Source organism: Halichondria panicea, chromosome 1 (genome assembly GCF_963675165.1).
Source record: "Halichondria panicea chromosome 1, odHalPani1.1, whole genome shotgun sequence".
NCBI classification, from domain to species: domain Eukaryota; kingdom Metazoa; phylum Porifera; class Demospongiae; order Suberitida; family Halichondriidae; genus Halichondria; species Halichondria panicea.
The window spans coordinates 9,137,236-9,162,094 of record NC_087377.1 but is presented as its reverse complement, the minus strand read 5'-3'; the positions used below and the strand labels follow the sequence as shown (position 1 = coordinate 9,162,094).

The window sequence follows — 24,859 nt, the reverse complement described above, 5'->3', positions numbered from 1 at the left end:
CTCTGGTACATCCTCCGCCCTGTGTTGAAGGCGTCCCTGGTGATGAGGTTGTTTGCTCACTGGTGGTAGGGGACGTCGTTGGAGGGAGAGTGTTGGGCCATTGTTGCTATAAGAATGATAAGTGGAATCAAAGAGCATGCAGAGTTAAATATCAGGAAAATATATTATCAGTAACAGTTCTCTACAAAACGTTTTACCTGCCCAAGGCAACAATTATAATTACTGTAGGAGTTCAGTTTTATTTAGGAATTCTACTTAAGATTGGCCACTCGTCAACTTACGGAGAGCTGCAATTAAGAAATCTGCCACAAAAGGTTCCACTACATCTGTCATGTCACTGCGACGCACAACACGAACTGTGTAGGTGTAACTAGTACCATGGAGGCATAAGTTAAAGACCTGAGAACATCACAGTGTACTGGTAGCTAGCAGGGCAGTCGGCTACCACTGGTGCAGTGTCATTGGGGTTAAAGAGATGATAATTTGTAGCTGGTCTGGTCGATACTCAGTTAATGGTAGGTTCACGATGGCAGTGAAGCTAGTATCCAACACTATTCCTCCATTCTGTAAAGTGATGTTTTGACCGGGAACTGGGGTGGAAACACAACATGCGTAACAAGTTAAAATGTGAGTTAGAATGACAGACTTACTTATAAAATTTCTCGATGCCATTTCCATACAGTCCCCAACGGTTAGTTGCACACACATCGTAAATATTTCTCCAAAGTCAGCGTCGACAGGAAGAGTGACTTCAAATGAGTCATTAGTGAACTCCGTGTTAGGTGTACAAACCATACCCGCCCGACTGTATCCAATCATACGACTGGGGTCAACAAGTTGAGATATTCCCTGAGGAAAAATGACTATTTAAGTCATTCGTGTAGACATACTTGAACCATCCCAGAAAATATTTTCATCGTGATGTTCATAGTTACGTTTGTCCCATTAGTTTCCATGATCATGTTATTCAAATATGGCGCAATATTAGTGCCAAAAAATTAGAGTATATACGTATTTTTATCTAGGGGGTACTCTTTTTGTCAACTGGTATAGAAAATAAACATTCAGGGGTACACTTTTTGTCAACTGGGTATGGAAAATATATATTCAGGGGTCTTTTTGTCAACTGGTATAAAAACTGAATATATACACTTATCAGTTTTAGGTCCAAAAAATAATTGTTTAGCTACTAAACTAACTACTCTTCTATATAATTTTAAACGTACATGAACTGGAAAGAGTACCCTCAAATAAAAAGAGTACCCCCAAATAAATCCTAAGGTTAAAGTACACGTACTTTAACCTCGCTTGTATTTCTATTTAAAGCGCAGGCTTAGAGTTTGAGTGTATCCGTACTGGATCAGGTGTCATATACGGCACCTCGCTAATTAGATTCATAAACGTGTGGGCGGGAGTGGGCGAGACACAGGAAGTCATGTGCAAGTCCTTAGCAACACAAAATCAATGTACACAGCAAAGAGTTAGAAAAGATCTGGCTACATAACCAAAAACAGTGACTGAGTGAGTCAGTAAAATAATAATACCAATGGTTGACTATATAGTGTTAAATAATACCAATGGCTGACTAAAATCCTGGTTAAATAATGTTGAATAATGGTAGAGATGTAAGAACTCAGTGCCATTCTCACTCTCACACAGTCCCCAAGAATGGAGTTGAAGGCATCCTTGTGGCTAGTGGTAAATCTTTCCCTCCACATAAATTCATCCAAATAGCTTGGAAGTTGATGACCGTCACATCCTTTCATCCTCTTGAATTTTGTTTTGACACGGTTCCAGTAGGATTCCACATTCTGGGTATGTGTTCCAGTTATGGGGTCGACAAAATGCAGTGAGTGGTTTACAGCAGAATAACTGCTGACATTGGGAAGAGAAAGCATGTTGTTGTACGCTGCCCACTGGTCTGAGTGAATGGTTGTTCCAGGAGCTACATGAGCCTGGATGATAGGCAATAGAGTGACAGCTCTTCGGTCATTCACAATCTCCATGTATCCTAGAGCTGGTGTTACCGATGTATCTACCAAACCAAACACCCATATCTCTTGCATTGTAGCTCTTCCCCTGTGATGCTGTTTGTATGTGTACAGCACAAACGTACACTAATGTATAATTTATATATTAATTCACCTTTGGTTTGTGTCGGAATAGAGATTCATCGATCTGCACTGTTATACCAGGCCCACCCAGAATACACAGTGTGTTGACAAGCTTGGCGGAACAAACTTCCCTCAACCACTGGTATACATCGATCGCAGTTTTTTTCTCTACTTCTGCCAGCTGGTCGGTACTAGTTACAGGGAACTCCCACGCCCATAAGTGAATTATCATCAGCCACTTTTGTAGAGTTAGTTTTGATTTGGAAAAAAAACTTCCGTGTCTTATTGATTTTCTTGTTTTGCATTGCCTGCACCACCAACTAACTTGATCAGACACATCACGTCGTGGTTTTTCGGACATTGGGATGTTACACCTATTGTGAATGGTTGTATATAATTTGTTGCTGCTACATTGCTTATTAATTTTTATTAACAGTTGCTGCTACATTGCTTATTTTATTATTATTTATCAGTTGCTGCTACATTGTGTATAATTAATACTTGATTTTTATTATTTCTAATTATTTATCAGTCAACTCATGGTTGGTTATACCTTGAGCAATCACAGGTAGATGCCAGCAAGTGTCTCTGTCTTAAATACTGGATGTACCTGCCACTCCACCAAACAACACTGGTCCTATCACCAAAAAAAAACATAATTTGTATTCTACTTCTTCAATTTCGCGGTAAACTTGCAGCAAGCACATGGCTTCCTGTCAAAGCAAGCACATGGCTTCCTGTGTCCCGCCCACTCCCGCCCACACGTTTATTAATCTAATTAGCGAGGTGCCGTATATGACACCTGATCCAATAACTTACTCTAAATAGAACATGATGCTCTCTCCCAGCGGATGTGTCTGCTTAAGCCTTTGAACTACCTACTACACTAAGAATTAAGAGCTAAAAGGAAGGTTTAGAACACCGTTTTTAGAACTAAAAAAGACAAGTAGCTATCCAGAATTTTTACACACAAAACATATTAAAAATCGTGGGCGTGGCTGCGTTTTAGCTGATTCAGCAATAATTGAAGGTCCCAGTCCTTAATATACCTGAGTACCTCTTACCAGTGACGATTATGAACAGCTGTGTATACAAATTGATCCTGTTCAGCTAAGTTCTGAGTATGGGTTAGATGTGTATGCAAGAACAATTCAATATGTGTACAGCCATATTAGTTAGAGATAGATATTAATTTGTTGTGTGACTTTGTGTGTATGAAACTGACAATAATTTATTATGATTATTACACTTATAACCGAGTGGGGGTGAGCTTCCATAACCATTAATTGACATCCTCTTTAATTTTATGACAATTGCACATAATTATATTCAGTTAACGGCCGGTTAATGAGAAATGAGTGTGATGTGAACACTAGCAGTTGAGCAAAGTAGTGAGTAACGGGTTGGTTAAATGAGTCAAAAAATGAAAAGTCACTGTTCAGTTCAAAGGATGCCAAGGCCATCGTTTCCTTTTAGGGAGAGTACAAAACACTGCTTGAACTGTTCATAATTGTCATGCTTGAAGGGAATCCTTATACGAAGGTCACATGTGCTGGCTGTTGCCAGCTGTCCTTCAATGAAAGTCAGCACAGGTCGTGTGGGGAATCCAAGAGGAGGCTCTTTTGACGCTCCTGTAAAGAAAATGAGAATGTCTTCGACAGTTACCACCTCTCCATTTTCTGTAATAACGTCTCGATCTGCAATTAAGGGAAAAAAGATTGCCGCCGTAACCTACAACCTTTGAACAATATCCACTTAATTAAATGTGTATTGTTGAATGTATAAGTCACTTACAAAAATAAATTAATTATAATTACCTTCACATTCCTCAATGAAGTCTAGTAGAAACATGTACGTAGCCTCTTCATGTACGTAGCCTCTTCTTTAGCCCTTCGAGGATTGGTTTCAGAAGAAAAGTTGGCCTTCAGAAGTGACTTAAAATACACTACAATTAAAGGAGAAAACAGAAATTAAGCAATGTACACTTAAATTATGTATGTGTACAAGGCAATTAATGATGTGTACACGGGTGTACAATTACACCCCGCTACAGATATCTATATAATTAAATACACTATTATATTTATATACCTTTGTTGAGAACAGTAGCCTCAGCAACAAACAGAGGTTTCATCAAAAAAGAGTACTTTATTATTGTTTCCAGAACACTCTGGTTTTGTAAACCCTCACACAGCTGATCCATTTCTGCCTTCGTCTTAATGAGAGTGTGATAGTCCCGTAAGGTTTTCTTCAAGTGGTCTTTATCGTTAACAGTCAGCAAACATAATGCCTTACGGAATCCAGTTTCACACACAAGGGAATCGTTAGCCTTGTCTGGATTGTCGTCATCAAATAGAAATGTAAGGTCTTCGTCTTTGTCTGCTTTCTCAATCTAAAGATAAAAGTGCTTGTACTTACTTACTATAAATATACAACCTTACCTGCTCTAGCAAAACCCGAACTTCTGAATCTGCAACTTCCTTGTCATTAACCACTTGTCCAATATACTGACCGGTAGCAATATAATTGTAGACGGAAGGGTGCAGTACTAGTAAGCCCGAACCACCTTGCACAATACACATGGCAATCAACATTCCAATAGCTTTAAAGTCACCCCGCTATAAAAAAAGACAACATAAACATAAAATTGTATGACTAACATAGTGGACACATGACACCCGCCTCAATTTAACTATAATCATAGGCACAGTGCTACGAGGACTAACCTGCAGAGCTGGTACATTCTTGTCTAGGAAACATTCACCGCTATCATTGGACACACAGTAAGAAGAAGAAACACCACTGGCAAACAGACGCCAGAATTCTCTAGAAGGACCACCGGTATCAACACCCTCTTCACCAACAAAGTGAACCTGTGAAAGTATTATAGAAATGTTAATGTTCAACACCAACCCAAGTATCTACACTATATACTTGTACTGCAACAACATACCCGAAGTAGGTTAGAAGAATTGAATCGCTTCTTTTCAGCTGCTCTCACACCATCAACAACCACATGACTCCTCCTTACATCTAAGCTACAACGAGGGGTCATATCCCACTCCTCATCAGTACTCGGAAGCTTGATACCATTTTTTTGCTGCAACATCACCACTACATCCTGCAGTGTGTCAACTTCTTCCTCCACGCTACACACAATAATTATATTGTACATAAATATGCCAAAAAATCACGTCTAACACATACCCTTCTACAGCATCTTGAAGGCTTCTCGAAATTGCTTCTGACACATCACTTTCAAACAAATCAACACTTGATGTAGCAGTTGAGATAGCCTAAAACACACATCAGTCACAGTAAGCCAGTCACATCGTATATGTAACAAGACAATAGCAAATTACCCCTTGGCATGGCGTTATTGGAGAAAATGGGGGAGCAGTTGGAGAAGTAGGGGACCGTGTGCAGCCACCATCTTCTAGGAATTCCTCCATCTCAGAAGGAATGTAACCCCACTTCGTAAATACTCCGAACACTCACCTGCTTCAGGTGGGGAGCACTTGTTATCCCTATATACACAACAGTTGTTGGTACAGTTTTAACGCACAATCTAATAAATTACCTGACACAAGCTTTGATGTGGCTTCTCAACAGGTGCATTGGTACTGACTTCTCGCAGTGCATACACTTTTCAACAGGAGCTATTCCCTACAATAAACAATGCCCAGTAAACAATAACACAAAAGTCACACAACTAAATAGCATACCAAGTCATCTTTGTCCACTAGTGGATCCAATGACAGGTCTTTCTGAATCGGCCTAACAAACACTTTAGCCTGGCCAACAATACGACGCAGATACTCTGCAGTGTATCCGCCAGATGGTGGGCTAATGACAAATAGCTCTCGATTGTTGTGTTGCTGGGTGCGTAGTAACTCGTAGCCACCAGCGTTGCGTAACTTTGGAAATGCACAGGTGATTTCATCATGAAATTCGAAAGGCTCTCCAAAGTCAAGGAATGGTATCTTTTTCGGACCTAGACCTGCCCTGATTAGATCAATTTTCTCCATTGACGAAGGTGGAGTCAACTGGCCACAACTAGCTAAACAGATGAACTCGTGCTCCCAAAGGCTAAGTTTCACTTTTTTCGACTTTTTGGGCCCTTTTCCTTTTCTTTGCATCCAGGATGGCCGTTGCACTTGCGCAGTGTTACGACCAAGCATTTGCGAGCGAGGTTGCATCATCTGCTGATGCTGGAGAGGTTGCACACCACGATTAGCAGGTTGCATCATCTGCTGGAGAGGTTGCAGACCACTCACTTGATTAGCAGGTTGCATCATCTGCTGGAGAGGTTGAACACCACTAGCAGGTTGCATCATCTGCTGGAGAGGTTGAACACCACTCGGTGCTTGATTAGCAGGTTGCATCATCAACTGGAGAGGTTGCAGGCCACTCCTTTCAGGTTGCATCATCTGCTGACGCTGGACACCCCTTCCTGCATATCAAAAACATAGCATGTGAATTCCCAAAGTGATTATATTATGCTCTCACTTATGAGAGTTTTATTCTGCTGCATACTATTTTTGCTCTATAAGGTTAGGGGTACTTCCAAAGCTCTTACGACATTAATTTTTAGACCCCCCCCCCCCCTCTTAACATCACAAGTTTTGACACACTAGTTATTGCATGGTCACAGACCAATAGTTAAATCCCTCTAGCTCTAACTCTTCGTAATATAAATGATGATACTATAAACGTAATCACACCTGCACTTCTTTCAGGAAGTCTTGTAAGAGCCTGCCTCAAGAAGTTTCTCGTAGCTTCCACTCCATCTGTATTATATGGATAACCGTTTGGGTTTCCAGTAGCCATGTCACGATCACACTGCTAACAGAAGACTAACAGATAACAGTATCTTTGGTCTATGACTGAGCCACGTGTTGAAGCTTATTGCGCATGTGCACTAAAGGTTAAAGTACATGTACTTTAACCTTAGGATTTATTTGGGGGTACTCTTTTTATTTGGGGGTACTCTTTTTATTTGAGGGTACTCTTTCCAGTTCAGGTATATACATTTAAAATTATATAGAAGAGAGTAGTTAGTTTAGTAGCTAAACAATTATTTTTTGGACCTAAACTGATAAGTGTATATATTCAGTTTTTATACCAGTTGACAAAAAGACCCCTGAATATATATTTTCCATACCCCAGTTGACAAAAAGTGTACCCTTGAATGTTTATTTTCTATACCAGTTGACAAAAAGAGTACCCCCTAGATACAAATACGTATATTATACTCTAATTTTGGCACTAATATTGCGCCATAATTCAAACGGTATATATAATTATACATTACAGCGGTATCATTGCCACAGACAGGACAAGAAGTTGAACTTAACTAGGCAGTCACTACGCACGTGCACGCGGACAATTCACGCGTGAATTTTATTTTTGTTACATAATCAAAATAGTAAACAAACTGTGAAGATGGCTGCGTATGTCTGGTAAAATTCCTTTCTTGGGCTACGTACTAACTTTAATCAGATGTAAGGTAGAATAAATGAGAGAGGGAGAGTCACTAAACAAGATCTATTGGACAAATTCTGATGTTTGCACGTCCTGAGCTATTTCCAGCTGGTTTCTTCTGGATAAAGCTAGTAAGAATTCTAGTTGCCGCTTACATTTCTTGCCATTGACTGGACACAAAACGTGTGCACAATACAAAATTCAAGAAAGAGAAAGGTGGGACTATAAGTAAGAGGCTCTGTAAATAGTATATTATAAGGGCTTGTCGTAAAAAAAGATATCACACGTTTATGAGCCTTAATAAAAACTCCAATATCAATAAAAACATGTAGGTGTAAGTATAAAATATTTCATACATGGTGAATCAAGTTGTGACTTTAAAATAAGCATAAAACAATTGTGTTTGTCTGTTTAACAAAGTACACTGTTCGATTGTTCTTCATCAGAGTCACTTTCGATGTCAGTCTCGTTTGCTTATTGGGAATTTTCTCTAAAAACAAAATCCATGATGTCTTCAATTTCACCGTACTGGTCCACATACTCCTCCTCAATAATAACATCGACTAACTGGGAGGACCTGTCTATAGTAGGGTGAGGTGTACATGTGTTTACATGTACGTTATTACAGCTTTTACACTCACACCCTGCTGAACAGCGTTTACTCCCTCTGTAACAACTACACCTTTTTGTAGTACAGCCTGTGACACATTTACAGCCTTTAGTGAGAGCACATACTCTCTCGTGTATTGTTTTAACGTAGTCTTCACTATCCCAGACCACAGACAAATTCTCCTTAGTTGTATCCCAGCCCCAATTTGTCAATGGTTGTAGAAGCATTATGTTTCGATCAGCCTGGTTCCACATGTTTGCTACCCAACATACTCGCTTCCAGTGAAACATTAGAGCCTCATCCGATGCAACCATTTCATTTTCGAACTTTGTGCGATACCAAATGGTGTTTCGTATACTTCTTAACCAATCCCTATGTTGTTGTTCAGGTGTGGTATCTTGCTGTACACAGGTAGTAAAATACGTACTAGGGGAATTGGTTTCAAAACCAGATGCAAACTTTTTGAAGTATGTTGTACCCACCAATCGTATAAATGCCAGATATCCACATTTGTAGCTCCCGTCTTCAAGACCGATGTCTGCCAGTGTTCCCGGATGTGTCTCGCTGCCACCTGTTATGAAGGATGCATACTGGAAAAAGTACCTAAAAAATGTCGCTTTGCCAATCTGACTAAAAAAGGACAGGTAATCGCATCCAGTGCAAATAAATATGATCTGTAGTACTAGTGGTAGCAATTCAGGGTTTATTCGTGCTAAGTCTGGATCATTGGACAAAGCTGCCACTAGGTTGTTTAAAATTACAAATTTCAATTCTTTGGAATTGTAAGTATTGACCTGTATCACCACTAGTTTGTTTTTAACTGACGCCAGAGGAAGACCAATGTTGTACACATCTGTGTCGGGAGACATGACCAAAATATTTTTGTGTGATGTTTTCTTGGCATGTAACCATATCCTGGTATCTGTCTCTTCAGCATTGCAGATGTATTCGGGATCTGGTTGCTTAGGCGACTTCCCTCTGACAAACCAAGCTGTGTCTCTGATGTCTCCTTCAAAGGTGCCAGCTATGTACATCGCCTGATGATCTTGAAGGTAAGAACTACAGTTATTCAGAAAGAATTCTCCTATGAATATGGCTAATTTCCGTTTGCATTCCCTGCAATTCAGAAAAGATTCCCTCCATTTGCCTTGTATAACTTTCGTAGATCCTATAATATCATCACATCTGTGCGTCATGGATATTTTAGCATTGGCATCACGTCTTTTCTGCTCGAAGTACTTGGGTGTGTTTTTAAGCCTTCCTGGGCTGTCGAAAATTATGTGGATTTCTTTCATGCCTTTCTTTAGATTCGGTAGTACATACCTTCTAAATAGGAAGTTTGCATAGTCTGTCATGGTAGTGTGACATCCAAGGGGTGTTGTGTTAATCATAAACATGCCTTCCAGGATGCAACACTCTGGTATCCAATCATGTGGTAATTCTGTAGTGATCACCGGTGGATTTGTGTCAGTGTACCTCGTGTTTAAAGACTTCGTGAAGTAACTTTTCTGGCCTTTCAAAGGGTTTCCATCATTGTCACAAAGAGAAAGTGGATACTCTAAAATTTGCTCACCAGGTTGGCCTATAGGTTTCCCTGTTTTTATAGAAAATTGCATTTTCTTTTTGATTGTTGAAAGGATTAGCCCTTTGTCTCGTTCCAGCTGTGACATCTTTCTGGTTCGAACGTGTTTCTGTGAGAAGGTTTTCAGAGATCTTTTTCGTTTTGGAGCTTTCACACTAGGTTCCTTTAGTATAAAACTAGATATTGTTAACAAAAACTCTTCCTGTCCAATTTTCCGAAAGTTTAGTAAGTCACTCGATTGTGCTAGAGATGCATGTACATTTGTAAATGGGTTAAACAAACCACGATTAACCTCCACTACTTCCAGTAGGGAACTTTTTTGTACAGCGATTATCTGGGTTCTCACGTTTTGCTCAAATTTTTTGTCATTGGGTTTGACACTTAATATATCGTTTGGCTCTGTAGACTTTTTATTCATTTCAGGAAATAGTTGATTAGTTGTTGATTCTAGAGCATTTATACGATACGTTAGGAACTTGGCTACTCTGTTTATATAATCTTCACTTGGTTTTACGAATGACATTTTGCATTTTTTGTTAATGAGCATTTCATGCGCCTCGACAATACCGACAGAATGCCATGGCCTTCCCATGATATTGACTACAAAACCGCCTTGCTGAAACATGAGTAATATAGCCTCTGGTAAATGTAGTACGTCTGTAATGTGATCTGATATGAGCTTTTGATAGGTTGGATGATCGAAAGCAGTGAAAATAGGTGCCATCATTTTCATACTTGCCATCCGCAATTCCCAGTCTCCACTTCGTATAGACAAAAAGAGAGTGACATATGCCATTGCATCTGTGAATACAAATTGTACCCATGTCCTCCATGTTTCATCTCTCATAGCCATATTTTGAATGAACTGTTTGAACCCTTCATAAAACGGTTCTGTTAGGGAACTGATGGTTGATACTGTAGCATAGAATTTTTCGGTAAATGTTTTATCATCTTGTGTACTTTTGTGTAAAACAGATAACTCTTGTTATTGTGTCTAGTAGTGGGTCCTGTGTCAGTGGTTCTGAGTGCGTGTCCAAACTCAAAGGTCTGTCAGCTACTAGTGACTTCGAGTACGTACTAAGCATTGCTCTATATATAGCCTCCCAAGCTTCAAGGATGAAGTAGTGCGTTCTCTTGAATTGACTACAAGTTTGGATAGCTGCCACTGGATATTTTGCTGCCTCAGCCATAGACTTAAGCCCAGCATCAAAGTATGGCTTCATCAAAGCTATTTGGTAGTTCATTAGCATATGCCAATCTCCTGGAATGGTATCAACCATTCTAAGTCTTTTGCATATTTATATTTCAGTGACTGAAGTACTGCATACAATTTAGCATCACCCTCAATCACAAGATGCTGGTGGATGTTAGTTTTTACGTACTTGCAGTGCAAATCGTGTAGAATTTCTGTTAGTGTATCTTTATTGTCAGCTACTGCATCCAGGACACATAAGTAGTGCACATTTGACTTTTCTGTGTGGCTTGGCCTCAGAATGGAAAGATAGTCTTGAAGGTTAATTAATACACTGTCTGGTTGCGTGCTTGCCAATGACACCTTCCCAAGCATGTATGTTCCAATTTCTTCCATGATTTCACCTAAGGATAAACTCTTTGCACTGTTCATGAGATAATCAGATAGAGATTTCTTAGGACAGGAACTATTAAAAGCAGAAGGTTGACACTTTTGGTGAAACTGCATCCCTGAGAGGAAGTAGTAGTGCGTGCAGAGACACGAACTTGTTCCGTTCCCGTTCTTAACCTTCTCATTAGCTTAGCAGCTGGTGATCTTGTGAGTTTCAGGGGGGAATTTATGGGTGACGTCCTTTGCACTCTTTTACGTGTTGTAATCAAGCTGACATCATCTGAATCTTCAGTGCTTGGTAGGAAATACGTAGCTGTGCCTTCTATCCTGGAGGTTGATGTTTCCAGTAGACACGTGATTGAATCTGTCTCTGTGCTAGTGTTTTCAAATAACACTGCTAGACTATTCACTCCCCTCTCAATATCGAGGGCATTGGCTGTACCACTTGAATAGATGTTCCATGCCAACTACTTTTTTGTTTGCCCAGGTTGTTCCTAGCATAGGGATGCATTGTGTCAATATTGTCTATGGACACTACCGTGTGGCTCTCTGGATCACTGAATGGGATGGGTTGCTGTTCCAGTGAGGTAACCTTATACTGAATGAATCTTGCTAGTGTGGATCATAGTACCAAATTTTCGGGTAGTACAACAATAGTTTATATGTTTCCCCAAAGCTACGGTGAGATTACTTAGTATCCAATTTGATGATACTGTCCTGTTCACTGTCAAATTATGGTTTTGAGCCATTTTCGATAAACAATTGTTAAACATGTCTTGAACTGTTGGTAATAAAAGTACATTTCTCTGTAGCAACTCATTTCCTATGTTAACAGTGACTCTTTTCATACAGATATCCATTAGATCGTCCTCTATCTGAGAGTTTGGTGGACGGGTGCTCTCCTGTATAGCTTGTATAATTTGAATTAGATCGCTGTCAGTGCTCGTCTGTTCACTATCCATTGTGTCTAGTATGACCAGGTGAGATCGGTAGCATACATAGCATACTTTATCTCCTTCTTTGATCGTACCCTCAAAACCAGCCTTTTCTTTGAGATACAGCTCTATCACATTTGGTTGATTGCATGTTTTTGAGTTTGTGTGTTTAAGTGATGACCCACATGTTATACAGTGTGTTTGCATAGGGTGTATTTTATTATGCAAAACCTGATAATGATGTTTACAAAGCGGTGTAGGTGTAGGGACAGTTGCATTTGGTTCAAGATCACACTGGTTAAACACTCCGATAATATCAGCATTATGTAGCGAGGCAAAAACTTTGCTATCGCATGCTTTAACACTGCATACTTTGCTTTCCCTCCCAGATAATTTTTGCCATCGAGGTACAAAGGTGTCATTAACAAGTACCTTGGTTATGTCTTGACGGCAAGCATGGCAAACATTCAACACACAGGGGTGCAGCGACAGCATGTACGCCATTGCATCTTGGTTTTTTCCATTTTGATGGATTGGACAATTTGATGGTATCCCGCTCATCAAGACAAAGTTCGCACTTTTTGTCTATGAAGGAGATTCTTCTACGACTCGTTCTTGTGGCCATCTCACTCTAGACACTGTATTTAATTATTGTGTGATATTGCTGTATTGTTTACAGTGCTTAATTGTATTCACTTGCTGTAGAACTTACCACTTTAATAACTCCAGCTGGCATTGTGGCATTGATTAAAAAAGCTGATTATTGCTGACCTCATATCTCAGGATTCCTACCCCTGCACACTTTATTTTTTTTGTATTGTAATTGCCTATCATTGAAGTTTTTGATGGGCAATCCACCAAGAAATTTTCTTTGTCATAAAAAAAGATATCACCAAAAGTCTGGGGGGTACCAATTATTGACTGAGTGTGGTATCTGGCTATCTCAACTGTTTTGTGATAAAATTTGGAAGCTAAGATTTAGTACATGCAAAGTAGACACATCTAGGTAACTCTCAGTATAAACCTGGTACAGTGAAAGTAAAGTATAGAATTGATATGAGTGCATGAATATTTAATTAGTATTGACCACAATGTTTTTTCTGACAGGACATTGAACTTCCTCTAAAAATAAAACTATACATAAAAATTATTTATATTGGCATAGATACTGTATACGTACACTCCGTGGATGTGAAACGTAGGTAGTATACGGAGAGATTACGGAGTATTAATTTTGTGTTCACTCACTGCAACGGCACCCAGCTGCAGAAACAGACACTTTTAGTGTTGTTTTTCTTGCACAGCTGCGCACTTGTAGCTTCAGTTGAGGAGAAGGTCTGCTGTACTCGTAGGTACAGGTAGGAGGTAAGTCTATCATAGAGCATGTATATTGAGCCTGCATTATTAGTGGATAGCCTTTTGGAGCTCATTTTTGTCTGTAACTTACTAGGTGACAAGTTTGTGGTTAGGCGATCTTTGGTTAGGTTTTATGGTTGGAACATTTCGCTTTGCTTTCCTGTTAGTCTATGAAGTGAAGTACCGGGAGAATGTGTTCAGCACTTAAGGAAATGTATAAGGCTAGCAGCAAACTGAATGTTAGGTCAAATTTAGGTGTTTAACGGTACTCATCTTGTGGTTAGGCGATCTTGCCAACAAAAAGCTCCATCACTTAAATGATGTGGTCATTCAATAATATAGATGTCCTTATACCAGGAGAATCTATTTTGACCCTCAGTAAATGTTTTGTTATTTCAGGAAAGCGTGTCTTTTTATGGTGAACATGTTTACTCATACAAATGTACTGTATGATGATAATGCATACATGATCCTACAGCGGCCGGAGTAAATTATTACGTGCATTCTAACATACATATCTTTAATTTAGGTAATGCTCTATCACCAAAGGAAGCGGAAAGGAGCATAATTATTCCCTGATGCAAGACTAACAAACAAGTGTACGAGCACAAGTAGCGATAAGACGAAGAAGAATCCTCCTTCAACTTTAAATCAGTTTTAGTTGTCCATTTAGTTGTCTATTACTAAGTCTATCTCCATGCATGGATGCCTGCCTATATACTATTCTGTGTGCATACATGCTGTGCTATATACAATGTCATCACAAAAATTAAGTCAGCAGTGTACATGTAGCTAGATCTAGATTTGTCAGGTTCCAATATGATTTCTGCATCTCCACTTTCATTCATGAACATCTCTCTTGGCTCTCCCTGCGCAGAGAATCAGTTAGCACTGGAAGAACTTGGACTGGGAGCTTCAGTTATCTGATCACTCACACGTAGTTACTGTTATTATTGTATCCATGCAGTAGATTCCGTATACTATACGGAATTCCGGATACTCCGTCCGTGTCATCCGTTGCAATGAGTGTTTCAGGACTTTTGGTAGTGGGCGGAAGTGTTTCACATCCACGGAGTGTACAGTATCTATGATATTGGCATCCGGTCCGCGTGCGTACGCGCGTAGTGACTGTAGGTACGTACATCCAGGTGACAGCTAGCTCCAGACTTGGACATAGTTTTGCAGCAGTTGACTTGTGATTGAATTAAGTTTGGTAGGTGGCTGAGCTAGCTAGCTTGCTAGAGTACAGTAGATCTAGCCATAAAACCTCAACACTGGTGACCACACCCTTTTCCCTGAACCACTTCCGCAAAATTCAGTACCGCAATGCATGAAGCAAGTCGTTGATAGTCACCTGCATGGCCAGTCTCTTTCCCTAAAGAAAGGGGCGTGGTTTCCAGTCTACGATTGAGCTAGCTACAGTACATACAGTGTTTAAACATTGTTCTAGAGTTGCTTCAAGAATGATCAGTCGATTGCTGTTTGTTTGGGGTGTCTCCTTTCTGTTAGTCCAAGGCCAAACCGGAGAGAATGGTATGTACGTGGAGATACAGCACTATTAAAACTTTCTAATAAGCTAGCTATATTTATATACTAGATCTACATGCATTCTACCAAGGGGGTATAAGAGAAGAGGGCATGCAACAGTCCACGAGCAAAAACTGAATGGGCGGAGTAATGTTACTGGAAAAGTACAGTAATATCTAAAAATAGATTTCTGTTAAATGGAGTTTGGTGCAAAGTACAGGTACAGTTGAGCCTCGGTTATCCGAACACCTTTGTCCCCGGGCCCATTCGGGTAAGTGAAATATTCGGATAATCAAAAGCTGGCTTTTTGCCAGCCACGTGGGCAATTTCCTACTGCGCATGCTCAGATTGCACTATGCTCTAGCATTCGGATAATCGAGGATTCGGATAACCGGGATTCGGATAACCGAGGCTCAACTGTAGCTGATAGCTATAAATAGATCGAATGCAGTTTTTGCTCGCACGTTGGACTAATAGTGAGTTGCATGCCCTCTTCTCTTATACGCCCTTGATTCTACTAGTAAGCCTGATTGTAGGTAAAGCTACCGAGTATGTTTACTACAAGGTATTGCCTCTTAATTGTTTGCATGGCACTTGTGTAGTATCTCAATGCATGCTAGACTATATGCATTTATATCTACACGTACACTTCAACTCTAGCTCTATGAATATAAATAACACAACTTTTGTATGCTATTGTGCATGCATGTATATAAATACGGCAGGTATAGACTCCACAACTTACTCACTGTTTACTAACCCTTAGCAACTCTCCACTACAGAGGTTTTTGATATATTATATGAGGCCCCTCAAAACATTAGCGCGCCCAAAGGCTTCAACGTGAGTGTTGTTTGCCGTGGAAACGGGAAAATTGTGTGGGAATTCAACGACGTTCAAGTCAGAGGAGATATGAGAGTTGCAGATTTTCGGGATATAGGAATCTTCACAAACATTGATCAGTTCAATGAGTCTACAACGGTGATTCTGGCGTCAGATCTAACTGATAACTATCGTATGGTTTGTCGAATAGAACAGGGAAATATTGTTTCTGGAGTCAAATTTCAGCGGAGTTCTCCTGCGTACTTCAGTGTTTTTGGTGAGTGCTTCCCATGTCTGACGTTTTTAGCTGTGAAAATGTAGTGGGTGTATACTCAAGCTTAAATTGAATGCAGTACATGCATCTTCAATAATTAATTATACAAGACACTCTAATTTACTTGTACCTGTATTTAAAACAATACTTAGGGCATGCCTCATTACTGTCTTGCATTTTCCACATTTTTGATTAACAAAGGCGTGTAAACAAAGCGCACAATTCATTAAGCCATGGGCGTGTGTATGTGTGGGCGTGTGTGTGGACATCAGTGTATTACAGTACAGGATATTATATGGCTGTACTGTTCATAAACGTTTGCAGAATAGTCCTTCAAACTGCTTTAGTACACTTTTAGTATACTTTTAGACACACCACGGGCCTTGATCTCCCACGACTAGTAAGGGCTATTCCTTCTTTTACAGCATTTATTTGTTTAGTGATAGTGACTGAGTGGCTTAGTCGACTTTTTAGAGCTAGATTCTCTTTACTTGAAAAATCAACATTAACTTTTTCACTGTTTCTATGCACAGCACATTGTAGAGCAGTCAAGACACTCAGGTAATGAGCATGCTGACTATAAAAATAATCCTTTGTAGTTTTAGCCACACCCTATAACGCGGAGTGTTTCACGCAAACATTTTTGTTTCCAATCCCTCCTACTGTTCTATCTATGTCTTAATACACTCCTGCTAGCGTTAAATTATAGCTAGAAAATAATCGGCCTTGTGACAAGGCACTTGCAGTTGTCTTAGGCTGGTCACTGTTCATACTCTTAGTTAGGTTGATTTATGTTTCTTCTCCCTCATGCAGTTACAAATGTTCGTCGAGTAAATGACTCTGTAATTGGAGATCCACTGATGACCGTACCACTCTACTTCACCAACACCAGTGCACTACAGAACAATATCAATCTCGGAGAAAATGAAGTTATCAACCTTTGCTTTGAAATCTATGGTCAAGCAGACGAATACTTTAACCTCGTGTCCGACTCCTGTATTAGTGTGAATGCACATTACCAGCGAGCAAATCCACAACTCAGTTCCAATATCATAGATGAGATAACGGTTCGAGCAGCCGGACTTGACGGGATTTGTCGAAACATTTTAGTCCGTGTTGGAAACTGTCAAGCATCAATCGATGGATCTGTGCTTGATGAGACTTACACAAGTGCTGGAATATCTGTGAGAATGTATCGGAATCGTGTTCGAATCTCTGCCCCTAATTGTCAAGACCTTGATTTGGTGATGTGGGTGTTTTGTGAGCAGACAGAGCTGAGGGACCCTGAACTGGGAGAGCCCGATATTGTGGTCAATGTTAGTATGATTCACTTTGTGATTGCTCGTGGACTTAATATTCGTGAATCGGCTCATGGTCTGCTGGGTAAGTGATGGCTAAATACCTTATACTCTCGTGTTTAGCTAAACATTAATTCCTTATAACGATGCAGTGCCATTGTGTACACTAAATCAGTTATACAACGTAGCCCCATTGAGGATCAAAATTTCGGCCATTATTTTACAGAGGTGGTCTTTGCTGCTTTATACACCATCTGTCAATTTGGGGTCTATTTTATGGCTTTTGTCATGATATTCACAATGACAGAACTGATGAGAACAACATGTGGCACACAATTTACCTTAAGGTGACATTATTATTTTCACAGGTAGATTTTGTTTGCGATTTCACTCATTTTGCTGGTATTATAATTCTTTCGAGTTGTGAGATCATAACGTTTCTATTTTACTTGCAAGGAATTCATTGCAATTTCCAATAATCTGCGGGTACATATTTTGCGATTTTACTCTCATCAGAAATAGCAGAAATTATTAATACTCGCGAAAATACGTCACCTTACGGTAAGTACAAAATACATGGTGGGTATGTCCCTTAATGTTACTACCGTATACCGTTTCTCGAGAGTTGAACGAATTTTTTACCCCACGAAAATTACCTGCTATAATTATGGTATATAGCGCGACATTTTCAAGGGGCTTAATTTTCACTGATTTTGATTTTGTGGGTTAGCAATCCTTCACAAAAATTGTTAGAATTATCTGCTACAACGTGCAAAGATTAAAGGTGTGGCTTCTGGTAAACAGTCCTTCCACGAACATTGTGCAACGAAATGCTTTTAGAGGCCATTCCACGAAATATAAGTGCCTCGAAAATTTCACGCTATACGGTATTATAAACGTGTACTCGAAGTTTAAATTATGTCCACGCTAATAATAAAACGCATGTGAATCTCATGAAACAATATCTGCCAAAATTAGTACCTAACAGAAAAATCTGAAAACGCTAAAATTACTACCTGTCTATAATAGTAACCTTAAGATAGAACATGCATGGGTATGAATACATGCAGGCAGTGTCTCTGCAGTGTTTACATCATGTACGTATTTGCTACAGGTCAGTTTTGGAATGTTCCGATCACCATTGAGCGCTACTTGGGCTCTCTCTCTGACGGCAGCACACGAGACGATACCTACATCCTGACTGTCAACTATCCGAACACACCCCCTCGTCGTTTTGTGACCTTCCTGCACTCTCCGACGTGGGACAGACGAGGGAAGGAGTACTGTTTGTACGGGGGTAACAGACAGGGTGGAGGGATATTTGAGATTGAATCACCGAATGATCCGGTTATCCAGGGACAATACCGAGACTATATTATGTGGGAACAGTTCGGAGTTGAGTTTGCGTATACTCATTTTGATTCTTTACAATGTAGTTTATGAATATTTGTAATGCACCACCTGCTAGTTAATATATTGTGTGAACTCTGAACTTGGACACTTAGATGAATTGTGCATAATTATGAATTCTATGTGGTTTTATCTACTTCCTTAAATTTTTTTCCAAGTTTATTGTTTGCATCTGAGGTTACCACAACCGTGAGTTGGGTTTTGCTTACTGTATAGTGCTAGAAATTATATGCGAGCATAAAATTATAACTTCTGGCCGATTTTAAGGTTACGAAAACGTTGCTGCGGTTATGTATAATTCAATAAACCCCGTGATTTAATCGATGGGAATATATGCGACAAGAGTAGCCGCTCGCATATAGTATCACGCGTGCATTACAGTATCTCCATCGGTAAGTAAAAGTGGGACTAATAGTAAATAGGCTAAAAGTTGTGTGGTATGGCACCAAGAGGTATACACAGTCGAACGGCCAAGACCCGGAAGTTCAATGTAAATGCCGTATACTTTAATATTTAAGTATTACAGGATGATATGAGGAGGGAAACATGATGGAATGAAGCAAAATGGTGAAAGAATAATTAATCCTGTTTGCACACTATGCAACCCAACTTTCCTTAATTGCCACTTTTATCTGCAAGTAAAGTTGGTTGTGTTGAGTTCGTGCACCGAGCAGCGTGCGGCAGTTCAAGATTTAACATTCAACCATAGATCAACTGGCAGTATGCACAAAACATAGACGGTCAATACTAAGACAACAAAGACAGTGGAGCAGAGGCTCCCATACACAAAGGGTGCCGCTAGGAGCAGGCCGCTGGGCTAGAGCACAAAGCAATAAGATAGACTATACAAAAGAAGTGTTATCCAGTAATAAGAACTCATGCGCATGTACAATTAAACAGGAAACATTACAACACAGGAAACATTAAGAACAGGAAATGACTAAGTGAATAACTAACTAGCAAAGTCATTACATTTGTGTGGTAGGGCACCAAGAGGTATAGGATGGGGAGGAAAACATATTACCTTTAGCCATGCGATAATAGATAATCGAGCCAAAATTCAACCCTAAACTAAACTACTCTCACAAAGCGAAAGGAAGACACCTAAGCTATAATTTGAAGCAAACAAGCCCAGCAAACGAGTGGCGCCTATACTACTCTTGAACAAAGCGAAAGGAACTTTAGAAAGAAGCCAAAGCTAGAATCCCAGCACTTCCATACATCCAGCTCCTCCCCCATGCAGCCTTGCAGCAAAAAGCACAGCACACTGCCCAAAAAACAAGCGTCTCCTACTACTCTCGAACAAAGCCAAAAAAAGAAACTAGAGCTTCTCTCTTTCATTCTAGTTCTGTTATTATATTACTAGACAAAGCATCTAGCTACAATAATTGTTATGTTATTACATGTGTATCTTGTAAATCACAATACAATGTACAATGTTGTAGTCTGTAGCCCAGAGCAATCTATAGTACCGGTACTATAGCTCATAGTTCCCTGCTAAATACACTCAAATGGGATCTAATATAATTATACTAGCAGCCATTTGGACTTTTGGCATCGATCTTTTTTAACAACAATCATGGCCGTTCATTAACCAATCGTTGAGTTTCTCTCTATGCTTGCATGCAGCAAATTGTTCATCATGATAATTATAATCAATGTGTGACAGTGTATAAAAGCTATTGCTAGTAGCTGTAGCTTTGACACCTCCACCATAGATACTAGTATCTATGCTTCCACCGAGGCATCAGCTTTCATTATAGCTATAATTATGTAATTACATAGCTTACCCGTAGGCACTATTCTACTCCCAAAGACACCATTGGTACTGAGTCCAACTTGATTCATGGAGACCAGGGTGAACTCGTACAATTGACAATCTCTCTTTCCGATGCTCTCGCTAAAGGTGAACGGTGAACTCAGAGTGGTGGTCATGCGTGACTCGTTACTGACTTGATTCCGTACCGTGACTGAATACGTGAGATTCTCCCAGTCATGGATCAATGGAGGGGTCCACGATAGAACAAAATCTTTGCCTTGAGTGGATATATTGAGGTTTGAAGGGGCAAAGGGGATCCCTGGAACATCAAACAAAACATACTGGCTATATAGTTAATTGCAACACTAGGACAGCATAATTATTCTATTACAGATTCAACATGTGATAGATTTTATATACGCAACTTCATCAACTTATATAATCATAGATTCGAGAAGATTGGAAATGGAAATGGATCACGTGGTGCTCTATGTATATACATGGACCTGATGCTTGTGGTTAGAAGGCCTTTGATCTCATCCGTGTTTTGCTTTTTATTAGTGAATGTATTATAGCGTTATTAACTCAACGCACTACGTCCTTGTATTTTACTGTAATGCATAACAGTATAATTATATGGAACAGCGGGAATACTACAAAAATTGATGCATGGTTGAAACTAGCTGCAGTGAATAATTCAATCACATTTCTGTGTTGTCCCAACATAGCAACTGATCCCTGTAAAGTTGTAGAAAGGGATTGTTTAAGGTGTCTGCTGACAAATACAAGGATTACCCCCTTTTTGGAGAATGTACGTGCGCATACAGGTCGCCTAAAGTTCTCTTCGCAGCCTGGAATCGAGGCTAGTTTTCAATGTACGTTTATTACGGCCGGATATATATGACGTTTTGAGTGTGGTTTTTGGCAGATAAAATTGTAATTGAGAGCAGTATCCTTCAGTATCCTCGAAACAAGAACCGCAAAATTTTAGTCATTAGATTCGAGGTAACGTCATTTTAAGCCGCGGCTATTTCCTGAAATACAGCCACCTCGCTATTCCGGCCAAGCTGCACTGAAAATAGCCACGGCTAAAAAATGACCCTACCTAGAATCTAAGGACTAATTTTGCGGTTCTGTCTCGAGGATAACGAATCAGTTTATATACAGTGGAACCTCTGTTAACAACCACCTCCGAATAAAGGCCAGCTGCTATATAACGGCCAGGCAACCAGGTCCCAAATGAACAGTTTGTGTACAAAACAATCTCTCAACAAAGGCCACCTCTGTATAAAGGCCAAAACATTGTTCCCCAAAGGTGTCCATTATAGAGGGGTTCCACTGTATAAGTGTAATCCAATTTTATCACTGTAATAAACGTATTAAAAACCTATAGTTTGCATAGGGCAGCCAGAATAGGTAATGAGTGGCCGCATTTCAGGGTGAGTTTTGTGCAGTAAACATCTAGTTAGTAATCATTGCCAAACCAAAATCGCCGGTGTAATATCAAGGTGGCTGTACTTCAGAGAGCCGGAATAGCGAGAGTCTATACTATTATTGTAACTGCAGCGTTGGTGTTTTCAAAAAGTAATTTTAATGTTCGGTTCGTGATGATGATTTGGAGTGCATTGCTTGAAGTGAATTAATTACGTGACGTGGCTATTCTGTGGTTAATAACATAGCTATTTACAATAGCATGACAACAACTTGAAACTGAAGTAATCTTGTTTGTTGGAAAGAAACTATAAACTGTTTTTGAAGAGAAAAATGGACGGAGGGGAGAGTAAGTAGCGGTTATAACTCAATTGGGGCAAGGTTGCATATTCTCGGGGCATGCATATATACGAGTACAGCAACTTGGTAAAGGTATGCATGTGGTTTAGTGTGCAATTAAACAATCTTGGGTCTAAGGTGCGGTGTAAGATCTGTACATAACCAAAGTATATTATTGAGCGACATTTTTGAGGGGCTTAAGTTTCGCTGTTTTTGTGTGTTGCAATACTCCACAGAAATTAGTTCTACAAAATGCACAAACGATTAAATGACAAAATTAATGACACAACGTCATTTGCCAAATAATTATGACAGCCAGGTGAGCACTGAGCAGAATGCACAGAACGACAGAGACAGATTGATCAGACTACTTATTGCTAATCATGTGACCTACAGTCAACCAATGACATGTATCAATCAAATCCACGGTCATGGGACGTACTAACTGTAAATGACTTAATTGCACAGTTAAGTGTGCAATTAATTAATTTGTTAATTGCACACTTTTTTAATAATGACTCTTGATGATATTATCCAGCGATAATTATATCAAAAGTACAGCTTGAAGCTAGGTAGCTCTTTTCTAACCCTAAACTGCTTGAACTGGGTGTCCAGCTTCGTGATCAGCAAACAGACCATTATAACACACTTAGCTAGCTAACGTGTCATGGTTCACTCCGAAGATGCAATATAATGCACGCTAAGTGTAATAATTATATTCAGAATGCTCCGTCTCACATATCAATGTGGTATTGGCCTCCATTTCCGCTCAATCACCTCACATTCCTCATATAATCCAGAATAGCTGGCGCCCACTTCGTGGGCTGAGCCATTCTATAATTATGGTTCATAATTATACCATTATAGCGGGTAATTTTCGTGGGGCAAAATATTCATAGTTTTTGTGGTTGAAGCTCTGACCACGAATATTTTTCCACTAATGAAGCGACCTTGCCTGCAGTGCAAGCAACAACCACGAAAATATTATACGAAGTACATGGCCAAATATTGCTCAATCACGACAAATGTTTCCCTCCCCCCCGCTATACATGCAGTAGATACCTCCACAGACCTGTCTCTTGGGCTTGGACCAATAGAAAGGAGACGCCCCAAACAAACAGCAATCGACTGATCATTCTTGAAACAACACTGGAACAATGTTTACGAATCCAAAAACATATTTAGCTCAATATTTGTACTCTATCAAAACTCAATATTGAATAAAAACTTTGATTGTAGTCAAGTAAAGTGCTACAATGTCATGTAAGTTTGGATGTTGCATATTATACTGATCTGGGGTTGGGCCGGATATAGCAAAAATTCCCCCTGAAACCTCATGCATCATATAATTATACTGTTTTAAATCTAATGCATCATAATTATACTGTTCTAACTTAAGTAAACTGCATGCGATCTGTGCATGTGTGCAACGTACTATATACTGTGGGTAATCAGCATGTGCATGGGCATGCATGCATATAATATAATATTTAATGTTATACAGTACGATTATAGTCAACACCTGATGAAAACACAAGTAGAGTTATGACATTGTTGTATAAACGGTGACTTTGATAGTGAAAACAGATTTTAGTGCCTATAGTAATAATTTGAGCAATAATTCATTCACAGCCTGATGTCTTATTATATATTAGCCTCGTTCCCAGGCCCCTAGGAGTCGACCTAGCGTTCAATTGGAGACGGATCGGCCTGGGAACGAGGCTATATATATACACTACAAAAGCACAGCATTTTAAATGGGTGAAAAAAGAATAATGTACCCACTCTAGCTATAAATTAATAATGATTACAGCCCACCTTTCTTCACCAAAAGCCTTATCATGAAAGACAAAGTGGCTGCTCTAAAATGATTTCTTCAGCTCAATATCTACAATACTGTAGTAGATCTCCGGCTCCCATGCATTCCGTGACCTCTGCACGTCTGTGATGAGTTGACCTGACTCAGTGTCGGACACTTCAGACCTCGGTTTTGATATCTTAATAGCAAGGAAGGAGTAGATCTATTATAAAGAAAAAGTGTGTGTGCATGAGTGATAATATGCCATAGAAACTAGCATTATGACCAGAAAACAGAATCCTAGTCATGAAATTGGGGTAATAATAAACTATTGTAGAAAACACCAGATTTGCCTATAGCCTTAGTATTTTTAATACTCTCACTGTATTTTCCAGTTATAATTATCTACTCAGATCACTTCTTCATTATGAAGTTCAGCTATCTCCGGTGATGCTTACTCACAAGCCTATCCATAGACGCCATGTTTTCATTCATGGGCATGTGCAAGAATTATCTACCTCGTGGCTGTGTGTACGTTTG

The 24,859-nt window shown here is 39.6% G+C and overlaps 4 protein-coding genes and 2 long non-coding RNA genes across 10 annotated transcripts; 2 read left to right on the top strand and 4 right to left on the bottom strand.

Moving 5' to 3' along the window:
* Positions 1-441: 441 nt before the first annotated feature.
* LOC135352501 (uncharacterized) lies at positions 442-7,411 on the bottom strand. The gene is made up of 4 exons (XM_064551678.1): positions 7,406-7,411; positions 891-972; positions 651-849; positions 442-590 (listed from the first exon to the last, which is right to left on the bottom strand). Exons 2-4 carry the CDS (start codon positions 960-962, stop codon positions 442-444), a joined length of 420 nt encoding a protein of 139 aa, XP_064407748.1. The 5' UTR covers positions 963-972; positions 7,406-7,411.
* Positions 3,672-7,358, bottom strand: LOC135343121 (uncharacterized). Of its 4 annotated transcripts, none has more exons than XM_064540124.1 (9): positions 5,695-5,773; positions 5,477-5,641; positions 5,322-5,410; positions 5,068-5,263; positions 4,841-4,987; positions 4,556-4,732; positions 4,206-4,506; positions 3,932-4,059; positions 3,672-3,811 (listed from the first exon to the last, which is right to left on the bottom strand). In XM_064540124.1, the coding sequence occupies exons 2-8, from the start codon at positions 5,564-5,566 to the stop codon at positions 3,953-3,955; spliced, it is 1,107 nt and encodes a 368-aa protein (XP_064396194.1). In that variant the 5' UTR covers positions 5,567-5,641; positions 5,695-5,773; the 3' UTR covers positions 3,672-3,811; positions 3,932-3,952. The 4 variants fall into 4 exon arrangements, 3 of the variants coding, with proteins under 3 accessions (XP_064396194.1, XP_064396298.1, XP_064396369.1); XM_064540228.1 differs by having other exon boundaries at positions 4,305-4,506; XM_064540299.1 differs by lacking the exon at positions 5,695-5,773 and having other exon boundaries at positions 5,068-5,235; positions 5,477-5,528.
* A 508-nt stretch (positions 7,412-7,919) lies between the features above and the next one.
* Positions 7,920-11,986, bottom strand: LOC135330755 (uncharacterized). The gene has a single exon (XM_064525701.1). It carries the CDS (start codon positions 10,641-10,643, stop codon positions 8,073-8,075), a length of 2,571 nt encoding a protein of 856 aa, XP_064381771.1. The 5' UTR covers positions 10,644-11,986; the 3' UTR covers positions 7,920-8,072.
* Positions 11,987-12,358: 372 nt separating this feature from the next.
* On the top strand, positions 12,359-13,177 carry LOC135330756 (uncharacterized). Its single transcript, XR_010392861.1, has 2 exons — positions 12,359-12,633; positions 12,697-13,177. It is a non-coding gene; the product is annotated as an uncharacterized LOC135330756 (long non-coding RNA).
* A 1,881-nt stretch (positions 13,178-15,058) lies between these two features.
* Positions 15,059-19,176, top strand: LOC135344560 (uncharacterized). The gene is made up of 4 exons (XM_064541789.1): positions 15,059-15,196; positions 15,973-16,287; positions 17,098-17,667; positions 18,697-19,176. Exons 1-4 carry the CDS (start codon positions 15,127-15,129, stop codon positions 19,023-19,025), a joined length of 1,284 nt encoding a protein of 427 aa, XP_064397859.1. The 5' UTR covers positions 15,059-15,126; the 3' UTR covers positions 19,026-19,176.
* A 519-nt stretch (positions 19,177-19,695) lies between these two features.
* Positions 19,696-24,857, bottom strand: LOC135344911 (uncharacterized). Of its 2 annotated transcripts, XR_010397585.1 has the most exons (4): positions 24,703-24,857; positions 24,340-24,542; positions 23,594-23,670; positions 19,696-21,070 (listed from the first exon to the last, which is right to left on the bottom strand). It is a non-coding gene; the product is annotated as an uncharacterized LOC135344911 (long non-coding RNA). The 2 variants fall into 2 exon arrangements; XR_010397584.1 differs by lacking the exon at positions 23,594-23,670.
* Between the last annotated feature and the right edge of the window lie 2 nt (positions 24,858-24,859).